The 20,397-nt window shown below is 37.1% G+C and overlaps 1 protein-coding gene across 1 annotated transcript in view; it reads right to left on the reverse strand.

The window, feature by feature from the left end:
• LOC135215790 (uncharacterized) overlaps positions 1–20,397 on the reverse strand; it is a 56,406-nt gene that overhangs the window by 15,102 nt on the left and 20,907 nt on the right. Inside the window, exons 2-7 of the mRNA XM_064250741.1 lie at positions 18,202–18,396; positions 10,578–10,673; positions 9,734–9,886; positions 9,047–9,152; positions 7,343–7,476; positions 7,098–7,142 (exon numbers count right to left, since the gene is read on the reverse strand). Of these exons, the coding sequence (XP_064106811.1) occupies positions 7,098–7,142; positions 7,343–7,476; positions 9,047–9,152; positions 9,734–9,886; positions 10,578–10,673; positions 18,202–18,396 (729 nt within the window). The remainder of the gene's footprint in view (positions 1–7,097; positions 7,143–7,342; positions 7,477–9,046; positions 9,153–9,733; positions 9,887–10,577; positions 10,674–18,201; positions 18,397–20,397) is intronic.

Consider the following 20,397-nt stretch of genomic DNA (forward strand, 5'->3'; position numbering starts at 1 on the left):
CAGATCCTTTATCCTTAAGCTCCCCAGCTCAGGGTCCTATATCTGTGGCACCTTCCCGAGGTGGTTATCCTGCCCACCAGGTCAGAGCCTTTGATCACTCTGGTGCGCAAATATCTATAACATGGGAAGATAGAATTCCTTATGTAGCTAGAACTGATCAGCACCAGCTCATCACAATTGAGAGCTTCGACCACACTAAAATGATTCTTCTTACCATCTGGTTGAGGGTCACAAGGCCTCACCGATCTGAAATATGTACTCTGGTGGTAGCAAATTATATTCCTTGAGGATATTACGTCCTGCTGGAACAAAAATTTCAAGTTTCCTTGTACTTTTGGACAATCCAGGGGCCACCACCCTTCTGTAGCTCCAACAAGCTCCCATGGTCCTCATAGACGTACTCTAAATCACTGCTGTGCCACTTGGAGGCCCTTGGCAGTGCAATGCTCTGCCCATCATGAAAGTAAAGCAAATTTCAAATCCTCTCTCTGCACCTGGAACTGCAATGGTGCCAGTGTCAAGGAAAGACTCGAGTCTCTTTCTCAGAGATCCCAGTCTGGGCCGCCTCTCAACCCCCAGTTTGGCCCCACTTCTGGTGACAGAGGGCAAACCAATTCCAGTAGGAACTCCCCTGGACCCTCATGACCAAAGCAGAAGCTCACCCAAGGGCATGGCCTGGCAACCCATGCCTGAGTCGGTCACCTCTACTTATGAGTAGGTAATGGCAACAATAATCTCCTTCTCTTCCTCCTCATCCGTAGCTAACCAGTCCCAGAGTAACGACTTTGCCAATCAAGCTTGGCCAAAGAACTCAAGGAACTGAGACTGATGGTGTTAGGACTGGTGAAGAGTGCCTATGTTCCTGTTGTCGCAGCAGCTGGAGCAGCTGGCACTCTGGTCATCGGACTTGGGTCTTCCAAGTCCCCCTACAGAGTCATCAACCACCAAGGAAGAGAGGTAACTGGCATCGAGGCTTCAAGAAACCTAAGATAGTAGATAAACTCTCTCCCCAATAGTGCTCCTGGCACAGTGCCACACTCTTAAGGAGAATTCTGGTCCTGCTCCATCAAGAGAAGGATGCCAGGTTCTTTACCTATTGCTTCCTTCTTATCATTTTTTAACTTTTTCTACCTCTACTCTTCCATCACTTCACCTTATATAGCTTTTCCTTTCCCTCTCATTTTATGCCTTATTTAGGCACCTTCTTTCATCTTATACTCTTCTTATGCAGAGTGCCATTTGCTAAAATTCTGGCCATATAAGTTAGTTAACCTCTTTGAAAATGTTTCAGAGGCATAGCCAGTTCTGAATAGTATGCCCCTTAAAGCCAATAGGCTTACTATAGGGAGTTTCACATTTGGCAGTGCCAAATTATAGGCACTTCATACCCTCTCATGGGAAAAAGAATAAGTAAAAGCCAGTGCAAAGGCTACCAATTAAGCTTTGGCCTACTAAAGCAAATTTGTTTAAAGCATTGCTACTTCCCAAGTTATCCATGTGATTTTATTTGCTGTAATTAAATATTCTTTCTTGTGATTTTGTATATTCTCGGGCGAGAAATATTGTACTTTATAGCTATTAAGCTGATTTGATAATTAACTCGTTATAGGCGCCGCCCTTATGGCACAGGGCTGTTATCATATGAACCTGGGTGTCCAATAACTACCGTACGAATGCGTTATACTGCCTCTTCAGGGCTAACTAGTAGCATGTTCTTGCCTTACAATAAAGCTAACAGTATATTGCTTGATAGAATTCAAACTAACCATATTAACCCTGTGTTATAAGGTTTAGTATATGTTATGATTACTAATTATTTTTCAATATTATAATTGCGTGATACAGTTTTGTTTAATGACTAATGCATAATATGAACTTTTCAAAGAGTATTCAAATTTACATTTATTTTAGTTAAAGTTTATGCCTCATTAATTTTTGAGAGAAATGAACTTTTTTGTTCTCTGCAAATAAGGTAAAGAAAAATTTTGATTTTATGTAAATCTAAATTCCACAGAGTTTTTCCTTGCTTGAATTCTATGTTATAATATCAATTAAAGGGTGTGTAAGTGAGTTACTTATCATTGTAGATGGCTATTCTAGTCATTCCATCATGTCTAAGGTTGGAATGCCTTTTGGAATGGGGAGGTGTAAGGGATTTACACCATCTCCATTTCAAAGTAAAGTAAACTAACATTTATTCAGAATTCAAAATAAGCTCATTCGCCTCTATCACTCATGCATCACTCCTTTTGAGAAATTAATTCTGACTCGAAGGGCACCTGACCGAGGAAGGGATTAACCGGCGCCATATTGAATTGGCCACATGGTCGCCACATGTTGATTTGACCATGAGGGTCAGAGGTTGCAGAAGGACAGGCAACACCGCCAACTGCTCCGATGCCGGCGAACTTTCTCCAAACTTGCGAGATTGCACGCTGCGCTCCTGCTGATCTACCCAGCCCCCCTTTCATTCTTGATACAGCTATTGCCAGCCTACAATACCTTTTGTAGTGCAAGGATAATCCCTTCCCATCAGCGCCTATGAGAAAGACGACTCTGCTCTCTGATCCAGATAGGAGGCAAAGTTATAAAGGATAACATCAGTCTCAGTCAATCTCCAACGTATTCTCTTTAATTTTCGTCGTGAGTCTCCTGTAATTTCCTATAAATGCATTGTGATCTAATTGTATTGTGTCATACTCCTGTTATGTCCCCCGCTTAAGTTCGATCATCTTTATAGTGTAGCTTATTCATATTGTGTTCTTTCATGGTGGGTGATAATTACATTGTTATTAGCTATCCACTAAAATGATCCAATCACGAAGTAATGTAACCGTTTCAAGTCATTAATTGTTCCCGTAATTTCTTACTGTAAGTGAACAGTAATGTAACTTCTTCCCTTTGTAATCACTCAGTAATTACCGCTATCATTACAGATGTGTTATTTGTGTTGCTATTTGGATTCTGGATTTCTCACCTCGGCTTCCTCCGAATTTCACCCCTCTTCTGTGTTTCCTACATACCACGTGGCCAGTGCACGACCAACAGTTCTTCTAGTTCAAGATCTATTCATTAACTAACCACTATTAAACCCCATTGGGTATCATTCAATCTAGTGTGTAAATATAATGGAGTAAGTACTCAAGTAAGCCAACCTAAGAGTTTACCTCATCTTTACCGATTCTGAAGCAGCCTTCAGCCTTTGTTTGTGGTATGAATATACTTCTTCATACAGGTCATTCGCAGATCAGGTAAGCTATGCCCCCCAAGTTCTACATCCCCTAGGTACATTCGTATTAGTATTATATATACATATATAATATATACACACACATAAACAACACACACATACACACACACACACACACACACACACACACACACATATATATATATATATATATATATATATATATATATATATATATATATATAGTGTATGCTGGCATATATGGCAACTCGGCATATCATATAAGACGACCCGTTATTTATTAAATCAAATAATACTATTAGCTGATATAAGTTAGTTGGTAAATAAATAAAATCGATAATTATTGGAATTATCACACCAAAAAAAAATATACGGTAAACATCACGACAAATGCTCAACGTCTGTGATGTCACTAGAGGTGAGTGCAGATACAGCGGGCAAGTTCTGACTTTCCCCGCTTCTGACGTCACATCGAACGCAGTTCGTCGAGCAAAGCTCGACTGTGTAGACGACCTGATTTACCCTTTCGGTAAATTTAAGTTATCTATCAATGTTAAAAGGGCATTGTATAATAAGTATCAATAACAACATTGTCTATTATTATTGCCTACTCTGGATAAAATAAAGCTAGTAACTAAGTGGGAACTCGCTCATCCTAACCCAATTATGGTAATTACCTACGGTAATGCACGTGTCCCTTTGTGCATATCTGCTCTCTTTTACCTTATTTTGAACAATTTTCTCTAAATATATGAATTTTCTGTGAGTAAAATTTGTAAAGCTCGTGATATTTTGCTAATCTAAACATTATTATCATTAAGTGGTACTGTCGTTGCTCCATTCTAAACCTTCTCTTCCAACCCTACTGCCTTTTCTAAAACAGTTTTTGACATCTTTAAACTTTTTATCTCATCCAATATCCAAGGTTTCCGTCTTCATACCCCTTATACAAATATTTTTAATTCAAGTCTTGTGTTAATCCAAACTTCATTGATCGTCTGTAGTACCTCTTCATTTACTGTCTCTAGAACTGCAAATCTATTTTGATTATCAGTTGTCTCTCAGTGTATTTATTGTATTTACCCTAGACACTGCACTTTTTTTTTCTTTTGGGTGCTTTTGATTTAAGCTTAAGTGTAGCAAGAACAAGGTGATCACTGGCATCTATTAATCTGCAACTCCAAACATCCCAAAGTTTGCTTTGTCTTTCTTGATTAATGGTTATCCAATCGACTTGTTTTTTATCATTGCCATCTGGAGATGTTCAAGCATATTTATAAATGCAACCCGTTTTTCCTTTGGAGTCTCTTCTAGGCCTTTCTTGACCGTTACATCCTCCATTTCTTTGTTCCTATAAACTTTTGCATTCATGACTCAGGCGATACTACTCATATCTCTCTGGTATTTCATCAAGAACATTCAGCAGTTCTGTATCAAATTTATCTTTTATTTCATTAATGGTCTCATTTATTGGTGCAAATAAATTATTTTGATTTAAATATTTAAAGAAGTAATTGACAGCTAACTACTCTTCAGTCATTTCGTGCCTGTTCTTTCCCTATCAGTTTCATCTGCTTTTCTTATAAAGAAATATGCAAATAATCACCACCTAACCTTTCTTTTCCCATTCCTTTGCACCATGATTACATGGGCGTCATTTGGGGGAGGGGGTCAGTGAGGGGCGCTCGGCCCCCCAAGCTTTCTAGGGGCCTCCAAATAAGCGAGAGGAAAATATCTATATGTATATATATTTATTTTATAATTATTTTAAGGTTGAAGTGTAGAGAGGGATTAATTCAAATTAGTTATTCTTAACATGTTAGGAACAATATAAATAATACATAACATATAATAGTTACACATTCATAACAGTACTAAAAGGTACCAACTTTTCATAGAGGCACAGAAGCTACAGCTGTAGCAAGTGGACTCTACAAGCAGTTGGTGTCTTTTAAATTTGCAGTTGTCAGCGCAGCTATAAGCAAAGGAATTATTGCTATCTGGAGCTTGCTATCGCATACAGTCAGCTATTAAAGAACTACATGTCTTGAGAACGGATGAAGATTTCTCTAATGTCTTCGACAAGGCAAAGATTTTTTTTTTACTGCATATGAGATTAATACAAACTTGAAAGACTCCAATCAAATAGGCAGACCCAAGAGGATCCAAAAGATCTTATCCAAGTTAAAAGACTTTCAACTGATTCAACTGCAGGAATGGGTGAGGACAATACAACAAGTCTTGCTCCTGAGGTATCATTCAAAAGAATCTATCTTGACATATTAGACAGATTTCTCTCTGAGGTGGATAATAGATTCACTCATAATATGCCACTGATAGCAACGATGTATGCACTTCACCATAGTTCAGTTTTATAAGGATATGCACAGAGATGAAATCCTTCTAAATGCCCAAATTTCTGTAGCAAAGAGTCACTTTTTAACTAAGAATGAAAAGCCTAAGAATTTGTTTGAATTATATGATGAACTCAAACCATTAGAATGCGCCTACTCAGAAATTCTTAAAGTCGTTAAAATTCTCATCACCCGTCCAGTAACTACTGCCAGCAATGAACGACTGTTTTCAGTGCTTAGTTTAGTGAAAACGTAACTACGAACTACTAACAAAAAAAGATGAGCGCTTGAATGACTTGCGTGTTAGAAATCTTAACTCTGACGTACTGGTCAATAATTTTGCAAAATTAAGATCAAGGAGGTATCCACTAATGCAGTAGATCATATTTTAAATAGATGAAGCATATGTTTATTTTGAAATTTACTTAGATGAACCTTGTTAAAATTATTTACCATTTTATCTCTACACATTTTCCCCAGCTTAAGATCTTCCAGTTCACATCAACTTTTCTTGTTTTCCTGAATGACCCTTGTGTAGGAAGAGCTGCATTTAATGCAACATGTTAAATTGCAGACATCTAGGACCAATACTATAGCTCATAACTTGATTTGTTTAGAAATTTTCACTACCTTTTCATCTTCATTTACCTCAAAATTTTATATACAACATTTTTTAAGGAATAAAAATTCTCCAAACTTCCTTTACATGTGACTTAAAATTGCTCTTATTTTGTTGATATCTTTTAAATTTTTCTCGTGGTCCCTTCCAGCGGGGCCCCAGCTAGTAGGTTCGCTTCGCTTGCCACGGCCCCCTTTTTCAAGAGGGGGCCCCTCAAATAAACCTTTGTCCACCCCCCAAGGAAAAATGAAATGACGCCCCTGCATAATTAACAAACAGCTAAGATGTCCAAGTCCAATCTTTTGAATTATTATTATTATTTTTTTTCACTTTTCCCCTCCGCCAATTTGATTCCGAGTTTTTACATTGAAATGTTATATTTCCAATTTATAGCTAGTACTTATGAACCTGGCTGTTCTTAGAAATTTCACATATCTGACCCCGAGGCCATTTCTAATCCTGCTTATCAATGAATGTGACAGAATCCATAGATGATTCATTTGCTAAATACACCAAAGAATAGACTGTCCCTTGCCCTGTATTTTAACCAAGGTAAAATGTCAGGCATCCAGAGTCTAAGCCCAGGAGACACTTGATGCCTTACCCCATTCATCATCCTGCTGCCATAATTTCTGGCCTCAAAATTCGATAGTGAATCTCGCATTTACCAAAAGAGAAGTCAACCCATAAGGCAGCAAGTTCTCGTAGCCTGGCCCTTGGTACACAAATCCAGGAACTACCAAATTGACCACCTGGACCATTTGCTCACTAAAATAATAATCCGTAGTTGCTTTACTTAAAAACCAAAGTCAATATCATGCAAATGTCATTCATATACTAATGATGACTGTCAATGATAATGGATAGGTCTGCGAATCAAAGAATAAAACATGATTCAACAAATTTCTCTTACCTTTGGAGAAAAGCCTGGCGGATGATCTTTGCAGTCGTTTTCAATCTAGAAAATGACAAAAATAACATATAAGCGCATGGTATAGGCAATGAAAGTGAGCTTGAACGATATAGCTAGATTTTGGTTAAACTTAATGAATACTGAAAGTGACAAAAGAACCGTTCCATAAAACTCAGTGTTATCTTTTGGTTATATCCTTCGTCACCATTACCATCAGACTATGCTCATGCCTTCACTCTCCTCACCTTCTGCTTAATTTGGAGAACTGCATCCGGAGTCTCATCTGGTACCACAAAAAGAAGGGCAGGCAAAAAGCCCAGATTAAAGTCGCTCCGACAAGGGCTCCCTACAACAATCAGTGCCATGCTTTGAACGAGTCCTGTAAAGAAATTATTGCAAGTTTTTTTTCAACATGTAAAGGTAAATTATATCTAGACAACCGCATCTTTAGCAAGGACTACATTTACTTATTCATGGAACATGAATTAGGTGGTAAATGATATGAATACAGTATATGTTGATATTCCTTAGATTAGTTATAGTTAATGGGCATTCAACAGGTTCCCTTCTACATTAAGTAAAATGCTCACGCTTTCAAAAGTAGAAACTTTTTTATATGCATAAAACAACATTTCATACAGAGGCTTGTATGAATTTATTCAAGGCCCTTGACTTACGTTAACTGCTGGCATGAAATACAGCCTTTTAGATTTATAACCTATTGATACAATATGTAAAACCTTTTTTAGAAATAAAAAAGAAATAGCTATAGCCAGAGACCATGATGACTTTAAAAATGATTTTCAAAGGAATTCTTTCCAGTAACAACGATCAATGTCCTTTCAGGACATCAGTTGAGAACCAGGACCAACATTAGTGCCGATATAATGGTCAAAGCAGTGCGATGCCAGTTACTTTTCTGTGCCAATGGGTGACTGCAGTTTACATTCACTGGCCTTGAATGTGAACAAAAATATTATTTATTATAAAAAGATATCTATGAAAGGTGCTTCTAACAACACTTGCGAAGCTATTAGCAAGAATGAAGATAAAAATATTTTCGGTGATTATGATAGCCTAGATCACTGAAGACCAGACTGTTCATAATCTGGTGAATAAAAGTGAATATAATATGAGCCCGTTAGTGGAGAAACATACTACTACGAAACAAAAGAAGGAAACAGACACAAAGATATGATCAGAAAATCTGAGAAGCAACATCGGACATGAATAGATTAGACAGAAATCTTGGTTAAACTGGTAATGTTAGGGAAAAACGGATCATTGCTGGTTTGTGATCAAGAAATTTTTTCCTGATTTCTTTATGGGAAAAAACATACTTTGCAACTGATCCAATGCCAATATCAGCACTTGTTGGAATGGGAAATGTGCCATGGCTTGGTGATATAATGACAGTGGTGAAAATTAAAAAATGCCCCTATTTCTGAGAATGTGGCAATAATTATACCAGTTTTGATCGGTGCACTTCATCAAAATTTCAATTCATACAGATCTTTTTCGTATTTATCATATGGCCAAAATTATAGTTATGCGATCCTTTAACAATTCATCTTCATCCGGAAAGGGCAAAGGTTTTGTCGGATAGATAGTCAGCCTATATTCTGCAGAAACTGCTGTATATACTGTAGTACTTGATAATGAAAATGACAGATGAAGGCAAATGTGGTATCCAGTACTCGATCTTGGTGCAGCTTTTGATACACTTACCAAAGAACTACTTTTTAATGATTTACAGACCATTGGAAATGTTGATGAAGATTTAGAGTTTTGGAAAAAGAAGGTCTACCTGCGTGACAGAAAATACTGCGTGCAGACTAGAAATAACTTCCACTATGAACTATCTGGTAACTTTTGAAATCGGGGAAGACAGGCACAACAAGAAGAGAAGGTGAGAGACCTCCTTGTCCGGAGAGCCTCGAGTTCCTTACCTTCTGGCAAACCTCCTTCTTCTGCCGTAACGACTTGAGCTTCATTATCCACGAAGTACTGCGAGCCCTCAGCAGCAGTTTCATTTAACAATGACTTTAGCTTTTGCTGTCAAAATTAACCATGAATTAGACATTACATGTATGGCACTTGTTTACTACAAGTACATCTTGTCTTACTTTAGGAAAAATGTTACGTATGGTTAAAATATTTAAAATAAATAACATTTACAATATAAATCAAGATTCTCCTTAGAACAAATAAAAGTTAGATCCAAACATAAAAGTGATTAACTTCACAATGCCTTAAAACTTAGACAAATTCCATTTTCTATACAATGCACTAATAAAAAGTTGAATACTTGTTGAATTTTATTTTATGTATATAAAAGCAAAACAACTGGATCTTTCACTTCATAAATTTAAAAACTAGATCAATTTTAACCTTCAGCAACATCACTCGGAAAAAAGTCAAATGCACATAAATTCAATTTAATCCTACGGAACTGAGTAGTGAAATCAGTGAAATATCCTATTACTACGTAAAATAACTTGATTCACAACTCAGGAAAACCATATCAAAGCATTTCTGATGGCTCTGGAATAAATTCCTGACATCTGGAATACTTCCATGTAACAGGAGAGAATCACCTCACTCGGTTTCACGGAAGGGGACGGCGAAGAATTTACCTGTAAAATTTCATCAGCAATGAGGCCTTGATGGAGGAGCTCTTTCGCGGTGTTCTTCCAGAGGGTCTCGTTGCCATCAGCATTTTGAGGGCTGTCTGCAACCTCACCTTCCAGGCTCAGCAAAGTCAGTATCTTCCACGGATTTGGACTTTCCTGAGAGTAGAGCCATTCATTAGTCTTTAAATAGCATGCATACATACATATCTATCTGTTTGTCTCTCTATCTATCTATCTGTCAATATTTATACACACACACACACACACACACACACACACACACACATATATATATATATATATATATATATATATATATATATATATATATATAAAGAGAAAATATAAACATTTTTCAAAAGTTTTCTTGTTCAAGTCAAATTTGTAAATTGTATCTCCACACATTATTGCATAGTTTAATAGATCTGATTATATACATCTACACTAATAACTAATATATATATTATATATATAATATATATATATATATATATAATAACTATATATATATATAATAGATATATATATATCTATATATATATATAATATAATATATATATATATATATATAGAGAGAGATTAGATATCGTGAGAGAGAGAGAGAGAGAGAGAGAGAGAGAGAAAGAGAGAGAGAGAGAGAGAGAGAGAGAGAGAGAGAGAGAACTATCAAAATACAACATTATACACATTTTTAATATTAATTTACCTTCGATCAATACGACTGCCCATGTGGTCCAAAATAAACTGTAGTTGTAAATGAACAATATAACTTCAAATAATAAAAGTCACACAGTTTTACTTATAAGAGAAATAATTCTGGAAAACAGAGCTAGAAATATCTTCTTACCTGATATACCGAAGAATTGCTGTCATAACTTGGCGCCGAATCTAGCGGCCCGACATACTGAACTTCGTCATTTGATATATAGACCAGTTTATCCCCCTGCAAAAATAATAGTGATGATAATATTAATAATAATAATTTTCAAGGATGACGAAGTAATTCCGATAAACAGCCATTCGTACAAATAATGTTTTCTGTTCCCTTCTGGAAAAGAGGAAAGAGTGATACAGGCGTATTTTCATCCTTTGTTCTTCATCTATGGTTCAGTTTTGTCTCTTAGTTTCTAAGTTATTCATAACGAAAAACCAGAGAGATTTTAGAATGACTGAAGAAAGGATAATAACTTCCATGTTTTAACAGATATGAAAACCTAAATAACATCCAAACATGTTTTGGACGTTTTTAACAAAAATGTTATTTTTTTAGTTAAAAGTATTCAAGAAAATTAAACGTTTGGACGGATGACAATATTGTGGTCAGTGTGGATGTCAAATGTCCAGGAAACCAACAAATATGGCACTGACACCGGTAACACTTCCAAACTTCACTACTCTTATGACTATTTTCCCATTTTGAAGGAGCCTAGATCGTACACTTCAAGCGTCCAATTGTGCATCAATAATGTTATTGGTTTAGGGGAATTATTCCACAATAAAAGCGAATTCTCTAAATCTACACAACAGGATCATTTTCCTTTTCTTATTCCCAAGAAACGAGTAATTTCAATGGCCATAGTCTATAGAAAATGAATGATGTAATATAAAAAGATAATTTTGGTTCAAGGTTTCCTACCAGATTCAAGTCCGCCATAAGTTTGCAAGTCTTGAGTTAGGCAACCTTAGTGCTTTTAAAATCAAGTCGGAGATCTAGTTTCATGCGACTTATCCAAGTTCTGCAACGACCATAAGTCTCAAAATAAATTTGTACGCAACGGTTTATGCAGCAGACTTATGTTCCAAATGCGTAAGAATATCTTATATCTTTCTAGTTATAATGGAATGACTTTCAAATCAAACTTGAGGGTCACAGAATTTTGTGGCAGAGTTACGAAGAGCAGAGCTTAAGTTATGCTTGGAATTGTTTCATATGGCTGTGAAGGTCACTGGTTTTGTCAACAGAATTATGTTTATGATAACTTTGAATCCCTATGTTTTTACAAAAGACATATGTACAAAAGCAATATGCATTTGTCTCTGAGATACAAGTTTTAAGCAGAAAACGTTAGGACCCAGCACCATTGTTTTTTTATTACCCACCCCCCCCCCCCCAATTTTTTTTTTTTTTTTTTTTAACTAAAGAACAAAGTCCCTCTTTGTCTGCTAACATGGGTGTTATGAGCAAGCTTTCTTGAAATGCTCTTCTTGTCTGTTTATCACATCTGGGTATTACGGCTTGTGAAAGTATTGTAAGTAAATTAATAGCGGTTTGGTCCACATGAATATATTATAAATATGATTTGTATCCTTGAATTGTCTTTTTTTTGTTAAATGATGAGAGGACGTGGTGAGCAATGGCATTCTTGAAATGTAGAAGTCATCAATTTGACTCTCTGTGGAAACAAAGGTCCTAAAGTGACAAGACAGCATCAGCTTCGAAAAATGTTGCCGCAACCACTTTGGGTGGCTCGGTGTCGAAAGTCCCTGCCTAAGCAAAATAGACCACGTCCTGTGTCTGTGCGTGAGTGGAAGCAGATATGCTTTCTGAATCTGGTTTTGTGCAGATTCATGGGTGTGACTATGATCTGTATATGACGTCATGACCTTGTGATGAATTGGTGACGACACTTATCTGGGAGTGTCTTGTGAGTGAATTCATGTTTGCGTACATATGAACTATTCCCCTACATAATGGGAGAGTAAGTTAGCTAAGATGGAGAACGATACGAAGTCGGCAAAGGGCCAAATTGGCCCCTTTGATTGTATTTTTAATTAGTGTGTAATTAGTGCTTGAATGGGTAAGCATACTTACTTTTAAGCCAAGTGTGGCTTGTCTTTGTATTTTGAATATTTATTTCAAATGTCCGGTTCCATTTGACCTTTTGAATTATGTCATTTTCATTTTTTTTCCTCTCCAGGCAGATCTGGCAAATGGTAACTTATTTTGAAATGGGAACTTGACTAATAGTTCCGTGGGTTTTGGGTGTTAATTATGACTGTGCTATGACTTTCCTAGTTTATGAGTAGACTAATGTTAGTTATTGTAGAGAAAGGGATGGACAGGTTTAGTTCGATCCCCAAGGTTATTTGAGTTATTTGGAGTTTTGAATTTAACTTTTCAGTTAATCACTTTGTTAAGAACCTGATTTATTTAGTTAATACTTTGTTCTTAAATAAATCTATTTTTGTAGTTCACGAGTCTGATTTAATTGTCTTAGGTAATTGTGAAAGATTGATTGATAGAGAGAGAGAGAGAGAGAGAGAGAGAGAGAGAGAGAGAGAACGAATGCACCTTCAGTGCCTTGCTGCTACACGGTCATTGCTACCAACATATTTTCCCTTTTAGAACTGTACGGTAACAGTAAATTGGTGGCGGACGGGAAAATGAACCATTTACGCCTATAGGCTGTTTAGAGAGAGACTGGTTGTGAAAATGAATTAGGATTTCGGACATAAGGTGACAGGTGATAGGAATTAGTTAACCGTTGTTCTGGTACTGAGAAGAAGAGTTTTAATTAGGGTCAGCATTAAAGTATCTGTCAATCAGTTGGGTCTTGTGAGTGCGTGTGTTTGCTAAAGTTCTACCTGCTCGGGCACTAGATCGTGATTAGACACGCAAGTATGTGTGTATTCGTGTGTTTTTAGATACACACAAATCGTCAGTATGGTGTTCTTTCATTGATGGCGTGAGTGTTACAATTTTTTTTATGCCCTAGTGTTTTTTTCCTCTTTCTCTCTTTGTGTGTGAATCATTTTGGTTTAAAGAGACAGTTCAGATCACCATATTTTTTTCCCCATAGAAGCAGAATGTGTCAAGTTTTTTTAAGATGTGTTGATCTTAGCACGTATCTAAAGGCGATATATTCTTTTTTAAAATACATACGTATGCACATAAAGGTTTCAGTTGTCAGGGTGCTTAGATTGCTTTTTTTTGTGCCTTGGAGATAGCATTTCTCATGCATCCGCACTCATCGTATTTTTTTTTTGCTGACAACCAGCGAAGGGTGGTCCAGGGGATAAGGATACTGTCTAAAGGGAGAGTGAGTTTTTTTTCTTTGTATCAGGGTTAAGGGGGTGAGTAAATCCTTCTTTTTTTTTCCTTGTCTCATCCTTTTGGCTTTGAAAACAATAGTTCAATGCCATGGCCTTGATATGGGAAATCAGCTGTTAGCTACTAAGAGATGATGTGTTATGCCCGTACGGTCTTTTGGAACGATTTTTGTTCTTCTTTTGCACAAAGAGAAAATGAATATAAAATGAATATGGTGCAAGCTTTCCTTGTGCTTTGAAGAATGTCTTAGACTATTTTAGACATTTTTTTTTTATGATTTCGAGATCAGATTTTGACCATTCCCTTGATGGCAAGACAGAGTTGTCGTAGATCCTGTCTTCAGTTGTCCGGTCTTCTTTTAGCCCGGGTGTTTATTTATTTATTTTTTTTTGGTTTTCTGTGATAGTCCTTAGAGTTTTTTTTATGGGTTCAGTGGACAATTGCTTGGAGTCTATGTTAGTCACAGATGTTACAGGTGTCACGGGAACAGTCAAAAGTGCCATTGGCTTTTCTTTTCCCCTTTTAGACGTTAGCTATCGCTGACGTAATTTTTTTTTTTTTATCACGAGAGAACTTGAATTTCTTTTAATCTCTCAGAACAGTTTGTGTAGATTTTTAATATCTCAGTTCGTGACTTGGAATCATTTTTCGGTTATGCTTTTATAGTTTCAGCCGTTTGATGCTGCAACGAGATTTAGGGGAGAGCTTTTGCATTTTTGGATGTGTACATAATGGCACTACATCTTTTTTTCTGGATATTTATGTTCCAGAAATTGTTGGCCTCTTGCACAATACCCTTGTTGTGTGTTCAGTTTTTCTGATAGTGTTGCAGATGAGGTGTCAGTTTTTCTCTTTTTTTTTCTCTCTCTCTTTTTTCCCCGAGTCCATGAGCATATGTCGCAAGGTACAACAATTATATGGCACTTGTGCTTTTATATTTTTTTTGAGTTGTCGAGTACTTCGGCAAATTTTTCTAAGTGTCTATCATGGTTGTTTTTGTGGCAAGTTTACAAATGATAGGAAACTTGATTAAGTTTCTGGTGGCCTGTGCCGAAGTGAATATGGGGAAGCCTTTGTTTAGACACTTCGGGTTTGTGGTTTGGTTTGTAATGAGTTATGTCCCACTGATGGCTTTTTCTAGAATTCCTTGGCAATTGTTTGGGGAGTATTGATACTTTTATTTTTGCAGTTTTTGCCCTTCTCAGCAGTTATGCTTAACAGAGAGTTTATAGTTTTTGCCGGTAATTTTAAGTGTAAATTTCCCTAGCGGCGAGTGAGTTATGTTTATAATGTTGTTTTAGCTGATGATATTATTTTTTATACCAAGTATATTGATTGTTCAGTTCTCGAGACAGACATTTTCTTTTTGGTACTAGTTGGGGTCAGCGGAAAGCTGTTGTGAGTACTGTCTACGAATTGTATATGGATACCGGAGGTAGAGTTGTCTTTTATTAATTTGGTGATTGATGACGTGTCTTTGTCTACTGATGTTAGATAGTGGATTTTCAGGATCTTATTTTGGTTACTCTTTGACCTAAGTTTGGTTTATATTTGCCATTTTCTGTGGTTGAGCTGATATAATTCAGTTTATGAGGTTTTGAGGAAGCACGCCCTGCATTATGTGGCTGTTCTTTTTGAAGCCTGATACGGTGATAATGGTTCAGTATTTGGCCGTTTTGCTGCAGATATGAGTCTGTATGCAGGTTTTTTCTGAGTTGTCGCACATGTCTAAGTTGACAATATAACAGTTTTTATTCTGTTTGCACAAAATATGGCCTTGGTCCTATTTTATAGTTTTGATTTAGTTTTTTGTGCATTCGCGAAAACCTAGTATGATTTTATCAGAGTCTTTTTGATATTTGCTTTTCGGAATTTTTTTGTTTTTGCAGTATTTTGGGTATTTTTGCAACAGTTATGAGTCATTAGTTGCCAGGGCTAGGGAATGGCATATATGTCTCATTTGCTTTTTTTGGCTCATAAGCTCGAGAAGCTGCCGAGTCAAGTATGTGTATTCAGACAAAGTAATGTTGCACTTGGTGAATAACATGTTCCTGGTGGTTAATATTGGGAATTAACTGTTATTTTTTTATAATTTGGGGCCTTATCCTTTTTTTTCTCCCTCTAATCTTGGTCGCTTCAGTGAAATAAGGGGATATGTTTGGGTTCTTATTGATTTTGTGGGTTAATGTAAATATCAGAGCTTGAAAGAATGTTTTAAGTGATAATTTGGGGCGGTTTTTGTTACTTTTTTTCCTGGGGTCATTTTCTCTCTTTTTATACATGTGAGTAATGGTGAGCTTAAAATGTAAGGACAGTAGTCCATAGAGTTTTTGTGATTTCTCATTTTCCCAGTTGGGGGTGGTTTGTGCTAATGATGTATGGGGTTGGCGAGTCCTTTTTTTTTAAATTATTTTTTCTTAATTATTGGAGAATTTTACATATTCTTACGGGATTAAAGGTGGTCTGTTTTTTTATATATATCATTAATAGTGATTTATGATTTCGTGATCTTATGAGATTTCTTCGCAGGTTTTAGTTAGCAATTAGTTCAATGATTATGTGATATATCCGAGTTGTTTGGCACGTTATACTTTTTTTGTTTTTATGTTAGTGGTGTTAATTAAAGAACGTTTGGTTAGTATTTCTTAGATTTCTGAGGGCATTATTTGACAGATGTATGTCTAGGGTTAATTCTTCTTTGATTGACTGGGGACATGACTGACATACTGAAACACCATAAACATCGTTCCCCTACGCCAGCAAGACGTCCGTCAGCTACTCTTCTGTTTGGAAGAACTTCGAGGGACAAAGATGTGTGCTGCTGACATGCAAAAGAATCTACGAGTCTACGAGGTTTTACGACGCTTTTGGACTTTGGAAGTCATCAGTTGTCTTCCACTGGGAGACATTTTGCCTTTCTACAGCATGTTTCAAGAGTCAGTGCAGCTGCAGGCCATACACATACACACACACACACACACGGCAGCGTCGAAAATTCAAGTTGAGAAAATGTCTCTACAGTCAACTGTTATCATAGCTGCCAAAGAAGTGCAGTTTTTTTTTTATTATTATGGTGTTTATTGAGCCGGCCAATGTGCTGTTCTTATAATCTGATATAAACTGTGGCTGAATGCAGTAATTCAGAAGGGGGTGGCCGAGCAGTATTATCAATATTTTTGTATCCTTGAATTGTCTTTTTTTGTTAAACGATAAGAGGACGTGATAAGCAATGACATTCTTGAAACGTAGGAGTCATCATTTTGACTCTCTTTGGAAACAAAGGTCCTAAAGTGACAAGACAGCATCAACTTCGAAAAATGTTGACGCAACTGCTTTGGGTGGCGTGATGTCGAAGGTCCCTGCCTGAGCAGAATAGACCACGTCCTGTGTCCGTGCGTGAGTGAAAGCAGATGTGCTTCTGAATCTGGTTTTGTGCAGATTCATGGGTGTGACTATGATCTGTATATGACGTCATGAACTTGTGACGAATTGGTGACAACACTTATCTGGGAGTGTCTTGTGAGTGAATTAGTGTTTGCGTACATAATGGGAGAGTAAGTTAGCTAAGATGGAGAACAATACGAAGTCGGCAAAGAGCTAAGATGGCTCCTTTGATTGTACTATTTTTAATTAGTGTAATTAGTGCTTGAATGGGTAAGCATACTTACTTTTAAGCCAAGTGTGGCTTGTCTTTGTATTTTGAATATTTATTGCAAAGATGTCCTGTTCAATTTGACCTTTTGAATTATGTCATTTTCATTTTTTTTCTTCTCCATGCAGATCTGGCAAATGGTAACTTATTTTGAAATGGGAACTTAACTAATAGTTCCATGGGTTTTGGGTGTTAATTATGACTGTGCTATGACTTTCTTAGTTTATGAGTAAACTAATGTTAGTTATTGTAGAGAAAGGGGTGGATGGGTTTAGTTCGATCCCCAAGGTTATTTGAATTATTTGGAGTTTTGAATTTAACTTTTCAGTTAATCACTTTGTTAAGAACCTGATTTATTAAGTCAATACTTTGTTCTTAAATAAATGTATTTTTATAGTTCACGAGTCTGATTTAATTGCCTTAGGTAATTGTGAGAGATTAGTTGATAGAGAGAGAGAGAGAGAGAGAGAGAGAGAGAGAGAGAGAGAGAGAGAGAGGTGGTAAAGAGAGAGAGAGGAGAGAGAGAGAGAGAGAGAGAGAGAGAGAGAGAGAGAGAGAACGAATGTCACCTCCACTGCCTTGCTGCTACATGGTTATTGCTACCAACATATTTTCCCCATTAGAACTGTACTGAGGTTGGAACCTCGGTAACAAATATATGAACACTTTGGTTTCCAAGAACTACAATAATAATCTGAAGTCTCTGGTCATTAAAAAAACACCAGAACTCAGATGCCCAAATCCCATAATCACTAAATGTTAACTTACGTAATTGGCCACAGGCACGACTTCCTGAGAGACATGGCCATCGTTATTGTTGGCAGCGGCAGTTGTGGATCCGGGGTCGTTCACTGAATTTACCAAGCGAGGTGGGACAATGATCACAAGAAGAAGTCCTATGTAGATGTTTATTGTGGAGAAGGTCGTCCTTGCCACTCCTTCCTTTGTGTAAGTCCTGTCCATCTGAAAAAATATTGTTAAAGTCACTTTTTAATGTAATAATAATAATAATAATAATAATAATAATAATAATAATAATAATATTAATAATAATAATAATAATAATAATAAGAAACCAGAAAACTATGAAACACATAATAATACACAAAGCACCACACCCAAAGGCAAATACGGACAGATTATACATAACACGATAGGAAGGAGGGAGACAACTGCGTCAACATCGATGGCAGAGCACTGGCGCAATATCTGAAAACCAGTGAAAATGAGTGGCTCAGGAGTGCATGGGAAGAAGGACTGATGAAAGTAGATGAAGACCCCGAAATATACATATACAGAAGAATGACAAACAGAAAGGAAAAATGGCACAACAAACCAATGCACAGACAGTACATGAGACAGACTAAGAACTGCCCAGCAATGAAACATGACAATGGCTACAGAGGGGAGAACTCAAGAAGGAAATAGATAGAATGCTAGGAGTGGCACAAGATCGGGCCCTAAGAACCAGATATATTCAAAGATCGATTGGAAATTGTCATGAAAAAATAAGTGCGAAATTTTTCCTCGACCTGAGTCTGCCTTGGCGCCAATTCGTGGTTCCACGTAAGTCCGTTGGCAGCTAAAATGCAATGTTTTTCTCTGTTGCTACATAACATTCTGAGTTATATTGAATCACCTCCTACGAGTCATTGAAAGTTTTTGTACATTTTAATTAGATTAAATTTTCTACAATAAAAAGGAAATAAGTTAACAGTAAAAAGTTGTAAAATGAAGTCAATGACTAACTGGTCAGCTAGCTATCATCTGAGAGATGCTCACCTCTTGCTGCCTGGTAGAGACATGAAACCAGGTGAATGTGCATGCTATTGCTCCCGTTTTCTGCCTAAGAATACGGCCTCCACCATGATGTGGTTGTGAGTTGGTTCCTGTTTATTGTTTATTTAGTTAGGGATTAGTCAATAGTTGTTCTGGGATGATTTTGCCCTCAGTGACAGTGAGATGTCAAATTATTTTTAATCAAATAACTGTTTTTCTGTGATTGGCTAAGTGACCTCGTGGTCACATGTGCGTAGCAATCGTGTATCAGGGCAGGAAGCCTCCAAGTGCCTTTATCTTGTTATTTAGTATGTAGCCATGAGTTAGGACCCTATATAAAAAGTAAAATTGTAAAATTCTAAAGTGGCTCATTCTATTGTCCTTGTGTCTGGGCTGGACGCAGACCGCTAAGGTAAGTCCATCACGCCAACAACACCCGGCAAAACCAGTAATTCGCAGCATTTGTTTTTTGGTCCTTCAGAACCGGACAGACTTAAGCAGCCAGTCCCAGAGCAACAACAGTTGAGTTATGGTCTTTTGAGCAGTTAGGACACTCACAAAGAGGGGGTGAAGTACGAAATCTGTCATAAGCCAGGCGGGCTGATATCGAGCTTAGTTCATTTTAGTTCATTTTGTTACCCATGTTAAGGGCTGCTAAGAAGCAAGAGCCTGTGCCAGTACAAGGCTGGCTTAATCTAACGATGCCCAAGTGTGAGGCGTGTTTCTTAACCGTCTAATGAGACTAATCTGTGGTGAGTGGGCACAACAAAACAGCCAGGAGAACTAATTCTAGCCTAGCTTTGTAGAAGCTCCCTTGTATGCCTTGTGAAATAGAACCAGTCTTTCCATTAGAGTAGTGTAATCAAATTGTATCCTCCCGCACCAACAAAATGGTGGCCACCCTTGAAACCCAATTAGAATCTCTTGTAATCCTCTTGACTGCCACTCTGATAGGTGCCCAAGGGAATCTCATAGACACTCATAATGTAAACATGTATCAGAATTTGCTGGATCGAATCCAGGCTGACGAGCAGCAGCTCAAGTCATTGTATTTGTCAAGTCTGGTCAAGTATGAACTAGCTCTTGGAAGTAAAGTAGTGAAATCGTTAGATGGTGCCAGACAAACCGCCCTCCTTCTCCTTTTCATCAACCAATCGGTGCTTTGGCTAGTGTGACACTATTTGA

The sequence above is a fragment of the Macrobrachium nipponense genome, chromosome 5, assembly GCF_015104395.2.
Source record: "Macrobrachium nipponense isolate FS-2020 chromosome 5, ASM1510439v2, whole genome shotgun sequence".
Classification (NCBI taxonomy): Eukaryota; Metazoa; Arthropoda; class Malacostraca; order Decapoda; family Palaemonidae; genus Macrobrachium; species Macrobrachium nipponense.